Source organism: Brachyhypopomus gauderio, chromosome 8 (assembly GCF_052324685.1).
Source record: "Brachyhypopomus gauderio isolate BG-103 chromosome 8, BGAUD_0.2, whole genome shotgun sequence".
Lineage (NCBI taxonomy): Eukaryota > Metazoa > Chordata > Actinopteri > Gymnotiformes > Hypopomidae > Brachyhypopomus > Brachyhypopomus gauderio.
The window spans coordinates 9,068,914-9,087,456 of record NC_135218.1 but is presented as its reverse complement, the minus strand read 5'-3'; the positions used below and the strand labels follow the sequence as shown (position 1 = coordinate 9,087,456).

The 18,543-nt window shown below is 41.6% G+C and overlaps 2 protein-coding genes across 6 annotated transcripts in view; one reads left to right on the top strand and one right to left on the bottom strand.

Annotated features, from left to right (window-relative positions):
- The window catches only part of grm4 (glutamate receptor, metabotropic 4), a 132,640-nt gene that overhangs the window by 92,636 nt on the left and 21,461 nt on the right, over positions 1-18,543 (bottom strand). For 2 of the 5 annotated variants that reach the window (XM_077014244.1, XM_077014247.1), the window contains exon 1: positions 415-844. The exons of 1 other annotated variant lie outside the window; for it this stretch is intronic. The gene's annotated coding sequence lies outside the window, so the exon portion shown is untranslated. Of the gene's footprint in view, positions 1-414; positions 845-15,251; positions 15,321-15,498; positions 15,635-18,543 lie in introns of those variants that run through there. 2 more of the 5 variants (XM_077014245.1, XM_077014248.1) reach the window with 2 other exon arrangements.
- LOC143521163 (uncharacterized) lies at positions 11,782-15,955 on the top strand. The gene is made up of 8 exons (XM_077013741.1): positions 11,782-12,131; positions 14,140-14,238; positions 14,378-14,734; positions 14,834-14,947; positions 15,040-15,091; positions 15,277-15,399; positions 15,501-15,598; positions 15,752-15,955. The coding sequence occupies exons 1-8, from the start codon at positions 12,129-12,131 to the stop codon at positions 15,953-15,955; spliced, it is 1,050 nt and encodes a 349-aa protein (XP_076869856.1). The 5' UTR covers positions 11,782-12,128.

Here is an 18,543-nt window from a genome sequence, read left to right as displayed (position 1 = left end):
ATGGATGGATGGATAGATAGATAGATAGATAGATAGATAGATAGATAGATAGATAGATAGATAGATAGATAGATAGATAGATAGATAGATAGATAGATAGATAGATAGAAATAAACTTAGCTTGAATCATATTAAATGATTGGTCTTAGTATATAAGTCTTAGATCATAAAGACTCGTACTACCACTTTCTCCAGTCTCCAGTTTAACATTTCCATATTATGCGTCAGTATAATCCGTCACTGAAACTGGTTTTATCTGTTATGATTTCTGTGATATTTCTCATTTATATCCATGGGGAAACAATACATAATGCACAAATGTATACATTCTTCAGATACTTCGAAGTCAGTTACTTGTGTAACAATGTTTTAAATCGGTGTGTGAATTTCAAAGTTGACCCATTTCCCACTCACCCGTTGTCAGGTCCTCTTCGTTCTTTACTGCGAATCGACCGAAACCTCCTGCATTATCAACTCGAACCCGGCGAAAGCTGATTTTTTGGTATCTTGCTAATCATATGAAGTACGCTATCTTCCAGTCCAAAAAACTCCATCACCCTGGCAGTAAAATTCAAAAAGAAATCTTCCACATCAGGATCCTATCTGAAAAAAAAAATCTGTTGCGCTGTCCACCGAAAGTGGTGCTGAAAAGATCTTGGCGCGCAAGTACTTTCCATTTCTCCAAGACTGTATCCATTCATTGACTCATTGTAATACCATTTTATCTATAATCTACAATGCGGCGATTGTACCTAAAGCGAACCAGTGAGGATGACCGATGTACTAGTGAGACGCGCACACCCGTGCTCAAATGGGGGCTGCGCTATTCAGTCGATGCAGTGCTTTCAACGCCCACATGCTCCGATTGAACATTATCGCAACGCAGCAAATGCAAAAAGTATTTTTGTTCAAACAGGGTTGTTTAGGAAATCACCATGGAGGGATATTACAATAGCATACTGATCACATTAATATAACGTAACCGCATAGTCTAATAGTTCGGAATTCATATGAATACCTGGAATAATCTAAATGAATTCCTGTTTTCAGTGTTTTTAGATAAACTATAAAACAGGTTTTTCTGAAGCAAAGCCATTACTATAGTCTCGATTTTACTCACGACGGATTCATTCAAGTCAGCATCAATTTCTGATTTATGGTGATGCGACTCCTTTGACAGAAACGTTATCTTACAGCCACAATCCTTTATATGCCCCTGGTAATATTTGAATGAGGACCTATCAAGAGCTGTCAAGATGACAAATTTTCAACTCACATTCGGTGTGTTTCCATTACCATCACTTGACAGTTTATTCCACGGGCCTAATATGCTTAAGCAAAATAAACAAAATCACCAAAACGTTTTTTTAACACTTTGTGAGTTCCAAATGTCTTTAAGAAAACACAATGTGTGAGCTAGTTGCAATATTTGCAATATATATATGATATGAAAGAGCTAATTCTTTCCTATAGTGAGGACCTCCCAAATTATTTAGATTTTAACCTCTACGCAAAGGTCAAAAAAGCTCTGTTATCATATATAGGCGTATTCAGTATTGACGTTTGTTGCTGTTTGTTTGTTTTAGTTCTGAGTACTACACACTTAATCATAGTGAATGGTGATATAATTTGGTGCTTTGGTGACACCTAGTGGTGGGATATGTGCATGCCTATATGTACACCGAGTCAACTTACTCTAGTTACGATGTGAGCCCATTGGGGTCAGTCAGTGGAGGTGAATCGGCTAGCAAGTTCCTTAAAAGTAGCAGGGCCATTGTAAACTGCATTTTATATATTCATTATAAGCCTACATAACATCAAAAGCAGAGAAACGAAAAAGTAGGTCTCTGAAAGGTCCAGGTAGCATCTATTTCTTGTCTTTATCTCAGAGTAACAGGTGGTATCCAATCACAGTTGCATGTAAATCTAAAAATCACTGCCAATCCCTCTGCATGGCATGAAAAAAGCTCCTCAACACACCCACGCTTCTCCTGAATTAAACACCCACACTCTTCCTGCATTCAACAAGTAGGATAATCTTCACACAGCGAAAAATGTTCTGTGTTAAACCAATTGGCCTGCCAACCGTGTTTTGATGGCTAAAACGTGTATGTGCGGTTCATAAATGCTACTGAGCTTCACTGTTAATACAGCAATTGAGCAACACTGGCGTTACTAAACGCTCATATGTGGCCTAGGCTGTGTCGCTGAGAAATATCGATAACCAGTAATATTCAGCTTAAAACAGTCAGCAGTCAGTCAGACACGTTAAAACAGTCAGCAGTGTTTTACTAATTTATTATTTTTTCAAATGAGTATATACCTATAAGTTAACTGGTGTGTTGCCTTCACATCGCCCGTCATGGCCATTCTCCAGCGAACATATAGTTAATAGTCGTCTGAGTGGGTTACTAATGTCCTAAGATTAGTTGAAATATTTCTAATTTAGTTTATAGCCTATGTAATGTCAGTATTAGTACACTGAAGTTATAATGTGTATGGTAATTCAGAATTATCTGAGAGAAAAGGCTAACCTAGCTAGCTAACTAGATAACGGCTCTTTGAAATGTTAAGCTATCTAGACTAAGCTAGCTAGTTTCCTCGGCCAGTAAAGGCGCTAAACTTCTATCACATATTATATCACGTCTATCACATGTCATATTAAGTGTTAATAGTTCCTAACATAAATAGTTTCTGTATTTCAAGAATTTGCACTTGGTCTGTTAAATTAATGTGTCGTATGTGTGCAACAGGTCTCTGTTCCAGAGGTGCAAGAAAACTCACATAATGTGGATATGGTAAGGTGGACATGATTGTAGACTGAAATTTTAATATAAATTAAAATTGTAATCAAAAAGTAAATAAAGAAAGTAGAATTGTTCAAAGATAAATTCTGCATTCTTTAAACTAGTAGGCTACACACCCCAGTATACTGTCCACCTCTTGAGTAATATACAGTACATACTACCATTGCACTACAGTGTTGATGATTTTTGCAGTGGGATAAAACATGGTAATTTTTATGACACAAAGAAATACTGTAAGTAATTATACAGTACTTCAATTTACTTTATTATCCTAAAAGGTTGTTGGTTTTATATTGTGGTATGAGATACACGTGCATGCTAATTGCTGCCAATAAGTTGCCTTTATTTTGACAATAAACTTTTAACAACGTTGTGTTAATTCAGTAATGGGGATTTTGTTGCATAAGTGGTGTATATCAGTTAAACCACCATGTCAGCGTCTTTTTTCTTTTTTTTTTCTTTGACTTGATTATCATTACACACTTTCATTTCACCAATAAGCCTGTGTTCAATATTGACCACTCAGGCTGCACTCTCTATGTTTTAAATTCTAAATGTCACAGATGCCTCAGAGAGACCTAAAATCATGGCAACTGACTGCATGAGTTTTAGACCAGTAAGTAGTTTTAATTCTGATGTTTTCCACAGTAAATTTAGCAAATAACACAAAATGTAAAGTTAAAAGATTGCTGTACCTGCTGTCTAGTTGCAGACTAACCAACACTAAGCAGGTCTTTTGTTTGGCTTACTTATCCATCTTAAGACATTTTACAGGAGTGATCCGACAGTGATTATTTTACATTACTCTATAGATTATTGTCTGATATTTTTCTAGGGATTATATTTATTATCCCAAGATCACCAACACGCTAATAAGTCAAGGTGTTTGCCAGTTTCCTCTAAATTCACTTCCCCTAAAACATTACACATGATTTTACATGCTAGAATTTTAATGTAATCTTTCTTTAATTTTCTATTCTTTGTTGTTCACTATTATATCCCTGGTTTAGATTAGTAGACTCACATATAGTTTTAGTTTCATTTTGAGCCAAATCATTCCATATGCTATTCTTTATATCAATTGTAATATTAACCATTTAATAAATTTGGACATTTATTCATTAATCTGGTCATGGTGGTAAATACATATTTTGGTCGATGGTATTAGGTCACTGTGCGGAATCAGAACTTAACCCTTTAGTAATGAGACTGATTAAACCATATTCCACGTATCTCCCTTATTGTGATGGGTAGGGTGAGCAAAAATAAATGGAAGCGATCACGAAGTCTCTGGCAAATAGGATGGTTTAATATGTAAAGTGTGCAAACCAAAACCCGTGAACTGATCCGAATTAAGGATATAATAACCAGCGGTCAACTGGTACAAAGACAAGACATATATAGACGAACAAACGACCCTCAGGTGAGACGGATCGCGGGCTCCGCCCACCTGAGGGACGAACACAACACCACACCCACAAGACAAGCTGCTGCTGTAGACGGGGGCGACCAGTAGGGGGCCGCTGTACCGTGACAGATCCCCCCCTCCAAGCCGCACTCCCCTCCACCGGCTGTGCGGTTTACAGCAGCAGCACACAAAACAAAGGGGCAGGAAGGCAGGGACAAGGGACACACCCCCTGTAGTCCCGGAGCTGCAACACAGAAAACACAAAACATACATCAGCTCACCTACCTGGGCGGGACTCTGGACCGACTGGGCTGTCAACAACACAAAACCACGCCCCAGTCGGTCACAGGGCCCTCACGCCCCAACCGGCACTCAGCCGTTTAGCCCCAAGGTGTGAGGACGAGGAGCTATGGCTCCTTATTTGTCTGAGGTGTGTGTGTGCAGGTTACCTCCCCGAGGCGTGGCTACGTCACCCTCCGGACCCCGTGGAAGGGTCTCCGTCTTGTGCAGGAGCTCTTCAGACCGGAGCCCCATGGTCCCCAAACATCCGGGGGCCCCAACCCTCTAGGGAGGGGCTCTTTAAGACCGGGCTCCGGTCACCCCACAACATAAGGGGGCTCCTGCCAGGTGGAGACCCCCACAAGGCCCAGGAATGCTAAGATCCACACCCAGGGAGAAGCACCTGCACAGAAAACACAGCTGCACACACACCCACACCCACCAACACAAAACACAAACGTGCACTTACCCTGATCCCCCTACCATGGGGGAGGGGACTCCTTTCCAGATCAGGAGAACCCCCCACGTTATTGGTCAGGGCCTCCCTAGGGAGCTACACGTGTGGCACGGGACCACAGCCGGTCCTCCCCCAACACCAGACTCAAGGGGAGAAGCATGCGTGGAATTACATTCAACAAGATCACAAACACGCAAAGACTAGACAAACAAAAAACCGTGTTCAAACAATGAACGGATGGGACCAACGTGTGCGCGCTCGTTTCCCCAATAGTGACGCGCCGGTCAAGTACGCAGTCGCTCCCCACATAAACACGAGACAAACGGGGAGCGAGGCGACGGTGACGAGCGGCAGCTGCGTCACACACACAAAACACAGAACAAACCCAAACGAGCAACGCACACAGATCACTCCGACCGTTCACACCAACACGACAACAACCACACAACAAGAAGAGTTGTTTCCAGGGAAGACGTCCTGGTCCTCGCCGTGCCACACACAACACAAACGCACGGCGGAACTCTTCCGACAAACAGACAACGGACATGAAGAGCTTTCCCAGGGCAGACTGCCCTGGTCTTCGCCGTGCCACACACACACACACAAAACACATAAGCACGGCGGAGCTCTTCACACAAAACACCACGCAGACAAACACTTACCACGAGACATGACCACGAACGAAGGAGAAAGAAAAGGAGACTGGCGGCATCCGAAAGTGGCTGGTTATTCTGTGACGGGTAGGGTGAGCGAAAATAAATGGAAGCGATCACGCCAAGTCTCAGGGAAATAGGATGGTTTAATATGTAAAGTGCGCAAACCAAAACCAAAATTCTTTATATCAATTGTAATATTAACCATTTAATAAATTTGGACATTTATTCATTAATCTGGTCATGGTGGTAAATACATATTTTGGTCGATGGTATTAGGTCACTGTGCGGAATCAGAACTTAACCCTTTAGTAATGAGACTGATTAAACCATATTCCACGTATCTCCCTTATTGTGACGGGTAGGGTGAGCAAAAATAAATGGAAGCGATCACGCCAAGTTTCAGGGAAATAGGATGGTTTAATATGTAAAGTGCGCAAACCAAAACTCATGAACTGATCCGAATTAAGGATATAATAACCAGCGGTCAGCTGGTACAAAGACAAGACATATATAGACGACCAAACGACCCTCAGGTGAGACGGATCGCGGGCTCCGCCCACCTGAGGGACGAACACAACACCACACCCACAGGACAAGCTGCTGCTGTAGACGGGGGCAACCAGTAGGGGGCCGCCGTACCGTGACACTTATCACAATATTGGTTCCTGAGCAATCATGATGGTTATTTATAATCCATAAATAACATATGTATCCGCTACACCATGTCATAGATTTTTTAGCCGTTCATATAAATAATAGTAGTAAATCTGTACAAAATGTGTTGTTGCTGTAAATAATGCTGTAATTCTGTAATATTCATCAATATACACATATGTATTGATTACACTTAGTAGTGAGTAGAATGTAAATCACGTTATTAAGGTATATATTGAAAATATGTTAGGCCTAGTACACATTGATCATTGTATGCCTTACGTGCTTGTAGGCACTCTCTCTAGTATTAAAGTAGTACATTGTGTGTGAAGGCACTCCTTGTGAGATGAAGGCAGACAGCCCTGAAGGTCTCTGGTCTGTAGACAGTGGCGGAGCTAGACTTTTATCCTTGGGGTGGCCAAAGCTATTTTAGGGGGTCCAGACTATGACAATGTATATTTAAGAAAAGCATTCAATTGCAAACAAAATCTGTATATGGTATACTTTTCATATCAAGTACAGCTTAAGCACGCAGGAGATCAGATTTGTGTATGAAATTTGCAGTTTTTTAACAATGTGCAAAATGTACAACGTGTAAAAGTAAAAACACAGATGTGCTACTTCTGGCATATCTTACAATCCAAATATACGAAATAGGAAAGCTGCTTTCAGCATTCCCTCGATCAGTGAGTGACTGTTTTTGAAATAATGAATTGCACTTGAGTACATATTTTCAGTAACTTACATCACTGATACGGTCACACAAACTTAAGTCGGGGCAAAGAAACCACTGTAGATGTAATGTGTAGTATAATATTATTTTTCCTAGAAAAGTGTCTTTTTTTACTATTTATTTATGTACAATATGTAAAATTATAATATAATTCATTCATAATATTACCCGCACCTACAAAGTAAAAAAAAAAAAGGAAAATGTTTTATAAGCTGCACCGGGAAGCCGCATATATCTACTGAACTGAACACATTTAACTGAACTGGGTGAGTTTCCCAAAACGTTATTAGCGCTAAGTACTTCGTAACCTCGTATGAAATGTACGAGGTTACGAAGTAGCCTACTTAGCGATAAGAACGTTTTGGGAAACTCACCCCTGATCAGTTTCTGAACGGTGCCTGTAGCATTTCACGTGCGACACTTTTTGCTTTCAGGCGGTGTTGTGGGGCATTCCGACAACCCTTGTTTATCCGCATAAAAACGCTACAGATTATATTATGTTTCTATGCATAAATAAGAGCTAGGTTTTAATTATCCATCACAGCAAACTGCATTATCTATGTCCAAAGCCACACTGGCTCAAGGGTGTTAATTATTTTTAATAAAATACACACTGGCTATACCGAGTTCACCTCTGACCACGACATCGCAGTATTACAGCAGTATTATGTCTAAATATCTAGTTAGGACAAAACTAGAGTGCTCAATGAACTAAGTTAAAATCACTGTAACTCCCGAATATCATCTGTAGCGTCTTTATGCGTGTGCAAACGAGGGGAGTCGGAATTTGGCACAACACATTCGTTTGAAAAAATTTCTCCGTCGTGCCTGCTGCTTGCATGTGCTAAATGAAATTGAGCATTGAGTATTATTACCGATTACAAAACGCAACAGGCTCTCAACAAGATGTGCGATGCGGTGACATGTCAGTCATCTGGGGGGGCACTTGGGGTGGCCAATCAGAATTCAGTGGGGTCCAGTGCCACCCCGGCCCCTGCTTTGGCTCCGCCTATGTCTGTAGATAAGGATGAGCTGTGTCAGAAGGGTGCATCTGGCGGACCGGAGAAACAATGAGACCTAACATGCTTAACTCATGTCACGGAAGTATGATGTAATCATGTAGCAAAATAGTATAAGAACTATGGTCTGTGAGAGAGAGGCAGCTCTCTCTTGCATACGCTCTTGAGTGTGTGTACTGGAGATCTCTGGATCTATCCATCTTTCTATTTTTCTGTCTTTTGTCTTTAATAAACTTTATACTCTACTCTGATACCATACCCAACTGCTTTTGACTGTTCTTGTACACCATTAAGGTTCAAATTTCAATGACAGTACATTATAGTACATGTTTATGTGTTGTTTTTCAACCAGGGCGGTGTAGATCATTATCATCACACTATAAAGTTATTGAGTATATTCGAGTAGGCAGTGTGTCAGAGTCAACTTACAATGACAGTGACATCAGCGAAGGAGAATATGAGCCAGATGTGAGACGAAATGGAAAAAAAGCAAAAAAAAAAAACAAAATGAGGAAGGGAACAAAGGAAATGAGGGAGGTGTAAATCTGTAATGCAGAGTATGCTGCGGAGCGAGGAGGTGGACACAAACGATGAGGAGAGTGAGATTTATTACAGGGAATTCCATATTCGTGGTTGTAACAGGCAGGGGTCATAACGGGTGAGTCATCCAGATGAGACAGATACATGGGCATGACAAAACAGACAACGACAAAGCAAAGCAGGGAAACACAGAACAAAACGCAAACAACAGGGACAGCAATTTCCACAAGGCAGCGAAGACAGAACATAGATTCACCAAACCACAATAACCGACAAAGGGCTAGGGAGACACAGGGACTATAAATACACGGAACTAAACTAGACACAGCTGAAAACACTGACGACGCAGATGTGGCAGACGGGGGAAACCAGGGCAACAGACAAGCAGGGCGGGATAAACGAGCAAGAAACAACACAGACACGAGGAACAGGGAACCAGAGTGACAGCTAAATGAGGGGGGCGTAGCCCTACGTGACATTTTCAAAGAAAACAGAATGTCAGAGGCAGGAATAGAATCTGGAGATGCAAAGATATTGATTACCAAGGGGTCCCATCTATGTTCATGGGGAATTTTGAGGTGAGGTACCCCTTGAATTATTCTCCAGTCTGTTTCGAGAATCACTAATAGATGAGACTGTTTTGAGGGATTTCATACAAGGAAATAAGTGTGGAATAACCTGAATGTGTCACGGAACAGCTCCGGACCCTTCCCTGTGGGCGTGTGTCTACGTCGCCTGCGTCTTACCGTCTGCGTCTGTGGATCCTCGTGGGTGTGGTTGTGTCTGCGTGTGTTCATTCGTCCCACCTGTGGCCCGTCTCGTAATCACTCGGGGCTCATGTAGTTTGTCTATTTAATGTGCGTTCGCGCAGTGTCGTGTGCTTGTCATTGTCTTTAGTTTGCACGTTGCGTGTGTGTGTGAGTTTCTGTGTTTTCTGTGCGCGTATTGCGCAACACAACTTAAATAAAGCAGTGACGTTGGCTGCGTATGCAAGGATCCGTGTCTTGTCCTTCCCACTGCACCCCAGCGTTACAGAACGACAAGCCGCGTTGAGACACCAGGACAATGCCCGGCTATAAATCCAAGCCGAAGAAGGGTAAGAAAAAACCCTGCAAGCGGCATCACCACTCTTCGCACTCGTCTTCACGGGGGAGCTCGCCCATACGGGTTGGCGTCCTTGAGTGGTATGAGACGGATACGCCACCAGAGGGCGCCCGTGGAGCGGAGGAGCACCAGCCCCCACAAGACAGGACCAAGCCGACGCTGACGCAGCTGGAAGGGGATCCGGTGTGTGCGTCCCTGCTGCGTCAGGCTCAGGAGCACCGTAACCCAGAGGCGGCGGAGGGTCTCCGCCAGGAGGCGTTACGGATATGGGGGGTATATCACCTCTCGTCCTCCAGGGAGCCCTCACCCCTGCGGGTCGACGCCGTTGAGCTCTGCAGGTTGGTGAGGGACCCCGAGAGCGAGCTGGAGGAGGGGGACTCCCCAGACGAGGAGACGGAGCAGGACTACGGTGGAGGGGATCACCATCCGTCATTGGACGACGCCTCCACCGTGGACTATGGTGGGGAGGACTACCCTCCGTCCGAGGGCTCCGGTAGCAGAGAGAACGAGGTTTTTTTTATATCAGATGAGGCACTAAAGCCCCAAAAGATCAAAATGTGGCAAAATGTATTGGCCTAAAATGATTCAGATCATAGAACTAAAGCATATGCTGAGATTAGCTTTGTGTGTATGTGTGTATTTGCAAGGGGTTTCATGTAAGCAATGCTTTTCAGTATGTTCCAGTATTTGGTCAGTAGATGAAGACAAAGTACTATTACAGTGATGAAGACATTTTAGTGAAATAAAATGTTAAGTCAGGCAGTATAGTTTTTGTTATAATATGTAATTACAAAGTTATTTGTCTCATTGGTCTTAATCATTCAAGACTCAATACTTTCTTGAACACACAGATTCTGCATGACAGGATTGCAGCATTAGTTTTAATTATTTTAGAGGTTTTTGTGTACAGTAGCGTCCCCGATAGGTCAATTTGAACCAGACTTGGAGCACATCACAGGAACCTCAATCCATGACAGCATTTGAAATTAGGAGTTTGAGTTCTAACAATATAGGTCATATACGGTATGGCCTGAATGACATAATGAAAAAATGGACCAACCTGAAAATGTAAAAATCCAAAAGATTTTTGATAATTATTTACCTAAAGATTGGAACAACAAAGACATTGGAACACAAACAAAATGTTATATAGAAACAAATTTTTATTTTACCATCTATGGTTTCACAATATACTCTTAGTACAACAGTTATTTAACTCAAATGGCTCTCTACTGACATATCAAGATTTTAGTAAATATTTAGTAACTAAGATTTATTAATTAAATTCAATGTTGCAATTCCTTTTGCTGAATTAGTTATAAATGCTATACCTGCTGGAGTGATTATGCTATTTAAAAGTACAGCAGGACATGATCCAACATTATTACCCATCGTCCCAACCAATCTTGAAATAGGGAAAATATGTTTCTCTACATCACACAATAGTAATCATCATATATGCTCAGTTTCAGAAAGCTGTTGTATTTAATCCATGTTTATCTATTGGAACACCATCTCTAACAACCTCGACTGGAAAGATATCTAGACCTTGCCAGCAAAATATATATCATGCATGAAGTGAAAGAAGTTTACTTTTGAAAGAAGTTTATCTTTTAATATAATTTACAGTTTATCCATCAAGTTTTTTTACAATGGTTTATAAAGGACATGGAAGCGAATTGATCTTTCTGCAAAATTCACCCTGAGAACATTTCATATTTCTACCAAATTATGGGAAGATATCTGCTTTGAGCATGTATTGTTTTGCTTCACTGCCCACTACCCATTTGTGAGAAAAAATGTTATACTGTTTGCCAAATCACACATCCACAAATGTTTCTTTGTGCATGTTAAAATAAGTCCCACATTATCATTGGTATACTTGGTTGGTTAGCTAGCTAGCTAAGGAGGCTTGCTAGCTACATGCCAAGTGCATTGCTAAGGCAGTTTTATTTCGTGTACAATTAGCCAACTTTGCTAGTTAGCTAACCATGTATACAGTGCAAACGTTGGACTTATAAATAACTAGTTAACTACATTAGCTAACTAGCTCATTATTTGTTTTACCATAGTTCATAGTATTTGGAGCTTCCAGCTGCCTAAATGCACCACATTGAGCTTAATCGCAAGCAGAAAGAGTGTGACAAATTTTCCTCGCGCAAGCAACTCTCTCCTCGCGCGCGATAGTAGTTTTGCTGGCGCGAAGTGATTTTGCGCGCTCACGATTTTTTAATTGGATTTGACGTCATAATTTGCCGTCGTACACTGCCTCCGCGTTCTCTGTAACCACAGCAACAGCTTTCTCGTTTCTATAGAAACACAACAACAAAAGTTGGACCTTATATAAGCTGTTGAGCTCAACGGAAACCGTAATCTGAAACACACAGAGGATCGTTTAGCTACAAGTGCTCACGATTGGATTGAACTTTTTTTATCCGCGAGGAAAACGATTGCTGAAATCTCCTGGAATCATGGTAAGTTGCTAACTTTTTATGCTTGATAAGGGTCATTCGGTCAGGGCAGGCCCTAGCACTGCCCCGCCTATGACCACCAGAGGGCCCCCACGGTCTACATCTAGTAGGCGTAACCAGCAAAGATGACACGCAGTTGCCTTGCTCCCTACCTGGCTCCGCCCGTGCGCGAGGGTCTCGCGCGCTGTCGATTCGCGAGGTCGTGCACCTCCGCGCTGCAGCGCAATGAACAAAGTCGTGTTTGCAGGGTTCATACACCTTTGCAAGGTGGAATTAAAGCACTTGTACGGCACTTTCAAGGTCCAGTTCAATATTTCCCAGCACGATAAACTTAAATAAGTTAAATATTTATACATATACTCGAAAGAATTCGCTTTTAATCACATTATTTAATGGTGGTTTATTTTCAAAACGCCCAATCTTAACGTCTTCACGTTCTCTCATGTTTCGTCCTGGAATTACAAGAGGCTCGTATTTGTTAAGGTAATACGAGAACTGTTCAGTCAGACAGCTATTTGTTGTGAAACGAAGTAAGTTACAATTTCCAGCATTTTCAAGTACTTTAGCCTAAATTCCAGCACTTTCAAACCTGAAACAAAAAGCAACATTAAAATTCGTCAGGTAAATGTTCATTCCCCTGTTTTTGAGGAGTGTTTCTTTATACTACCACATATCGTTTCGGAGAACACAGAAAGTATAAACGCTTGTTCACGCAGGGTCCTTTGCTGAGTTGTTTGATTCTCTCGGGCAGTCAGCCGTTAACGTTTCTTGGTACACTCCCCGTTGCTTTTTGCCTTTGTTTGATAACAGAAAAATATGATAGGCTAAATGTTGTTTTAAAAGATCAGACGAACTGATAAATGCAAAATGCTACTAGACCTTTTTTATTTATATGATAGCAAGGTCGTTTCTGTCTCTGTCGTTTAGTCCATGATGGAGTGTCTGTGTCATTATCAGTGATGGCTAAGTTACCTTGAGAAAGTAATCCGATTACTGATTACTGATTACTCCTTTTAAAAGTAACTTAGTTACGTTACATATTACTTGATTTTAAAAGTAACTACGTTAGATTACAAGTTACTTTAGTAGTTACATTCAGCAGCAAAATAAATTTTTCCAATACTCACTTTATTGGAAGTGCATTTTTAACAGTAACAATGTATTGAAGCAGGTTCGGTAACCGAGGCAGAAACTGCTTAATCCAAAAATCCCGAGGGAGGGAAACTTTATTGATAACGCAACCCTGGCACGCGCAGTACCCCCCCCCCCCCCCCCACAGTGTCACTTAAAGGGCGAGACTCGCCGTGAGGAGTAGTAGTCGCTACAGTATCTCCTGACATTACGTTTGTGTAGCTGCGTGGTATTATTTGTAAAATTATTTGTAAACGTAAAACAAGCGAACTGGGGTGGGTTTCCCGAAACGTTCGTAGCGCCGAGTACTTCGTAACCTCGTATGAAATGTACGTTTCGGGAAACCCACCCCTGTTCAGTCAGACAGCTTGTGAAACGAAATACCATTACAATTTCAAGCATTTTAAAGTAGGCGACGTTAGTCAAAATTCCAGCACTTTTCAAACGTGGAACACAAAGCAACATTAAAATTCTTCATGTAAATGTTCCTTCCCCTGTTTTTGAGGGGTGTTTCTTTATACTACCACACATCGTTACGGGAGGACACTGCAAAAAATGACTTGTAAAACGCGCTCGCGCTCTCACAGGGTCGCGCGCAGCGTGCGGAGTCGAGCGCTACAGTCAGACGCAAAAGTAGAACTGAGCCAAGAAGAAAGCAAAAATATATATATTTTACTAGGGAAAATAAAAATAGTAACGCACAGTTATTTGGATAAGTAACTTTAATCTGATTACTGGACTGGAAATAGTAGCGCGTTATATTACTCGTTACCGAAAAAAGTGGTAAGATTAGAGTAACGCGTTACTAAGTAACGCGTTACTGATATCACTGGTCATTATAATAGCATTTCTATGTGTTTATTAATGATTTTTCTCATAGAATTATGAGGAGCTCTTGAAAGTGTGCCAGGAAAAAGATGAAGAGATATCAAAGTTGCATACTGCTTTAGAGCAGTGTATTGATACAGCTTCTCAATATGTAAGTAATTTTAACTCTCTGATGAACATGACAAAGACATAGTAATGTGTGGCAATACACAGTATGATATCAGAGTACTAAAAATGGTGGCATTGTAAGCGTTACAAAAGTGCTAAACCTATGCTGACTATTTCTATAGAGAGCAGCAGCTACCCATCTCAATGCTCAAAATCAGGCATTGTCCAGTATGCTTGTCGAGCTCCAGAAGACCACCTCTAACATGAGCTCCAAGCTCCAAGCTTTGGAGATGGATTTAAGCACCCAGACCAACACCGTGCTTAAGCTTTCTGAGGAGCTTAAGAATGCCGAAGCTCTTCTCAGGGACTGTGAAGAGGAGCGCTGCCAGAGGTCCAACACCATCAGCTCCTTGAAGCTGGAGGTGGGGGATCTCCAGCAGAAGCTCCTCACACTGTCCCAGGGAGAGTCCGAACGCATCTCATATCTCCACACAGAGATGGTTCAGGCAAGGACCCACGCTAACCTGCTGCAGAAAGAGGTTAGTAATCAAACCACAGGGTTAAAAAAATTCAACGTGGCAGGCAGAGTGGGTGGCGTTAAACCTAACGCGTCGGATCACCCTGTTGTCCCCCTTAAGGTACAGACCCTGACTGAAGGCGTCTGGGTGCAGAGAATGAAGACAGATGAGGCGGAGGGGGAAAGGAACAGAGCCCTCAGCGCTCAAGAGCAGACCGCTGCGCAGCTGAAGACTGTGAGTGCCGTTCAGTCAGTCTCACTGAGCTAGTGATCTTTCACACGGGCTTCCTGCGTGTTTTCTCATTGCTTTTTCCATGTCGTCGACAGGAGCAGGTCAAGTCGCAAGACATTCTCCAGAAATACCAGGAGACGTGTCAGCGTGAGTACTTTAACACAAACACCCCATGGTACAGCAGTACTAGTGCTGACACCATGAGAAGGAGCTGAAGGTTGCAGAGATGCCTTCTGCTTTAGACCTCTTGAACCAGTGCTCTCATGCGGTGTGCTCTAGTATGTGAAATAAGGGGAGAAAACCTCACCTGGCATTTGATCTTTTGCCTGTAGTGCTCCAGACCAAGGACACGCAGATTCAGGAATTGCGCCGCACCCTAGCAGACAAAGACAGAGCACATGTGCAGCAGGAGCGACGTCTGGACGCTCGGCATAAGATCAGATCCCTAAGGGGAGGTAATGAGGAGGCCATTCCATTTCTTGAACACACAGATTGTTAAGGAACTCGTCTTTTATAGTCGCTGACGTTGGTAACTCTATGCAACCATTACTCACAGAGCTGGGGACCAGAGAGAGTCGGCGTGCCTGTGGTCCTAATCACACGCATCCCAAGGGGGATGACCCCAAGGGGAAGAGGAAGTGCACGGAGGGGCAGGTCTGTAGCTCCCGGAGGGCTCTCGACAGAACCTGCCTTAAAAAAATAATTAAATGTTTGACTTTTTTTTAGGAGTTGCTCACAATTAGCTGGTTGAATAGTATCCTCGTAACCTGGCCTGAACCTGTCAACGTTGTTTTATGTGTTGTCTAGAACTCTCAGGCATCCAAGAACTGGAAGGACCTGCGGCTCCAGATAAGGGGGGACAGAAGCGGTTGGGCGCACCCTCCTCGCCCCCACCCTCGCTACCCCCCTCACCCCCGCCCCCACCCTCGCTACCCCCCCTCGCCCCTGCCCTCATCCCCGCTCTCGCCAGCCCCCTCGCCCCTGCCCTCGCCAGCCCCCTCGCCCCTTTGACACAGATGTCATCATGAAGGACGTGTAAAGTCAACTGACACGACGACCACATTATAAGACACATTATTCTTGAATAAATGAAACAAGTCCTTCAAAATGGTTCTATTTCTCATTAATAGAAAAAACCACCAGCTAAAGTTTCCTACAGTAGTGTTCAAAATAATAGCAGTCCAATATGACCAACCAGATTAATTACTGTTCTTGGTTCTTAGAAATTCAACAGACTCAGCATTCATGATATAAATGATATTGAGTCTGTGTATTTGAAAAATTAATTGAAAGGGATGTGTTCAAAATAATAGCATGGAGTTCAATTAGTAAGGACAATCATTCTGTGAGGTCCAAGGTCATCCAAGCAGGACAACTGAAAGCAAGGGTGCAGTCCCCCTGCTTATATACAATCCTAAACATAATTCAGCAGTTCTAGCAAGCAGGTTATCTTTAGTACAGCATGTATAGTATAGAACAGTGATTCTCAACTGGTGGGACGCGACCCAAAAGTGGGTCGCGAACACGTTCTTGGTGGGTCGTGGACAGCTTGTTAAAAAAAAAAAAAAAAGTACTCTTCAGATTTTGTACTCGTCTTTTATCTTGAAAAAAGACAGAGGCACATGCCACAGCTCCAGACTGCGACTAAAATGGTCGCAATCGCGACCATAAATGAGTAATAAAATTATTTCACTCGCCAGTGGCGACAGGTGATACAAGAGCATTATATTTTATGGGTGAAGATTTTTTGTCATTGGAAAAATATCCACAATTTTCTTTTGAGGTTGTATTTTAAAAGTTAACCGATATGCTGTAGTTCCCACTCTCATGTTCGCTCTGCCCATTAACAAAAGCGGGAATCACCAGCGTGACTCGCAAAGCAGCGGAGCCGAGCTGAAACTTTAAGCGTCAGCTTGTTGAAAATAGCGAAGCCAAAAATATTGGATTTTTTCACACAGTCTACATTTCTGTCGGACCATAAGAGGACACACTCCTTTATAACTACATAGTTTTAAGTTCATTTTAATGGGATCAAAAGTCATACATATATATATATATATATATATATATATATATATATATATATATATATATATATATATATATATATATATATATACATACTATGAAACTTGGTAAAGTTCGTTTCACGTTCGCATATTCGGAATTCTTTCTTCAATACCTTTAAGTTAAAAGTACCAAAATATGCAAATTCTTATTTCTGGCACCCAAGACAAACATCTACAACTTTGTTTACATCAGGAATATATGTATTTTAAAACATGTTATTTTAAATATACTCCTGTCACCGCTGCAACGTCTAAGGCACCGTCTACAAATGACCTTAACACGGAAGCAAGTGGAGGTCGTAAAGGCCCCAGAGCACTGCGCACTGTTTTTTGCAATAATTTCAATAGCTTTTAAACGGTCCATCTAAGACCACCAAAGAAGTTGGATTACATAAAGTTAATCTTTAATAACAACCTACAACTAAAAGATGGGTATTTATACCTTGCACCAATGTGTGGTGGTCAGTTTTTGTCAAATATTTCAATAGCTTTTAAATGGGCCATCATAATTCCACAAAACAAGGTTGTTGATTAGGATGCACTTAACTAAAACGTGTTTTATGCTCTTATGATGGACATTTTAAAAGCTATTTAAACATTTGACAAAATGTGAACTTAATATTTATACAACTTGTTTTTATCTTATGAAGAATCGTTTAAAAATTATTTAAATCTTTGCAGAAAAAAAGAGTGCGCAGTGCTCCGGGGCCTTTACAACTACCACTTTTGTCCATGTTAAGGTCATTTGTAGATGGTAATAGTAGTACATTTAAAACATGTCTAATTCCGAATACGCAAACATGAAACCAACTTAACCACAGTTACAAGGAAGAGAAAACATCAGTCATGTTGGACGACAGAGATCCTAAATAACAGCTGACCTGATGTGAGTGCTTATTAGTTTATATTATGGCACCTAGAAAAAGTTATTGGTGCCTGATTTTTTTCTTTTAGGACCTACTGGCTCCTTGAGTAATTTTTAGTATGTAGCCCAGCATGAGAACCATCTTGTTGCCATGGTAACCACCAATTGTTTACCCTTTTAATTTGTTATAACATTTGTACTGTATAAAACTGGGTCGCGACTTAATGACAATGAGAAAAAGTGGGTCCTGGGCTGAGACCAGTTGAGAACCCCTGGTATAGAACACATGCATAAAATGAACTAAACATAAGTACATGATTGCACTGAAATACATTACTTCATTAGGCCTATTGTCTAATCAAATGACCTGTACTAAATCATAAAGTTCATAATGATCTCTTATAATCTAAATGACATGACCTAATCAAGAATGACAGAATTTCTGTCACATTTCCCCCCTTTGATTCTGTGTAATCATTAAAAAGAGAGAATAAAACATTAATATAATCATAAAACATCAACTCAATTCAGACCCTGGAATCAGTTAAGCTGCTCAGGGCCATCGGGCACAACCCAGCCAGACGACAGGTCGTCCCAGTCGTCTTCCTTAAACATACGTCTCAAGGAGTCTGCTATCTCAGGCTCCTTTAAGTCGTCGAGCAAGG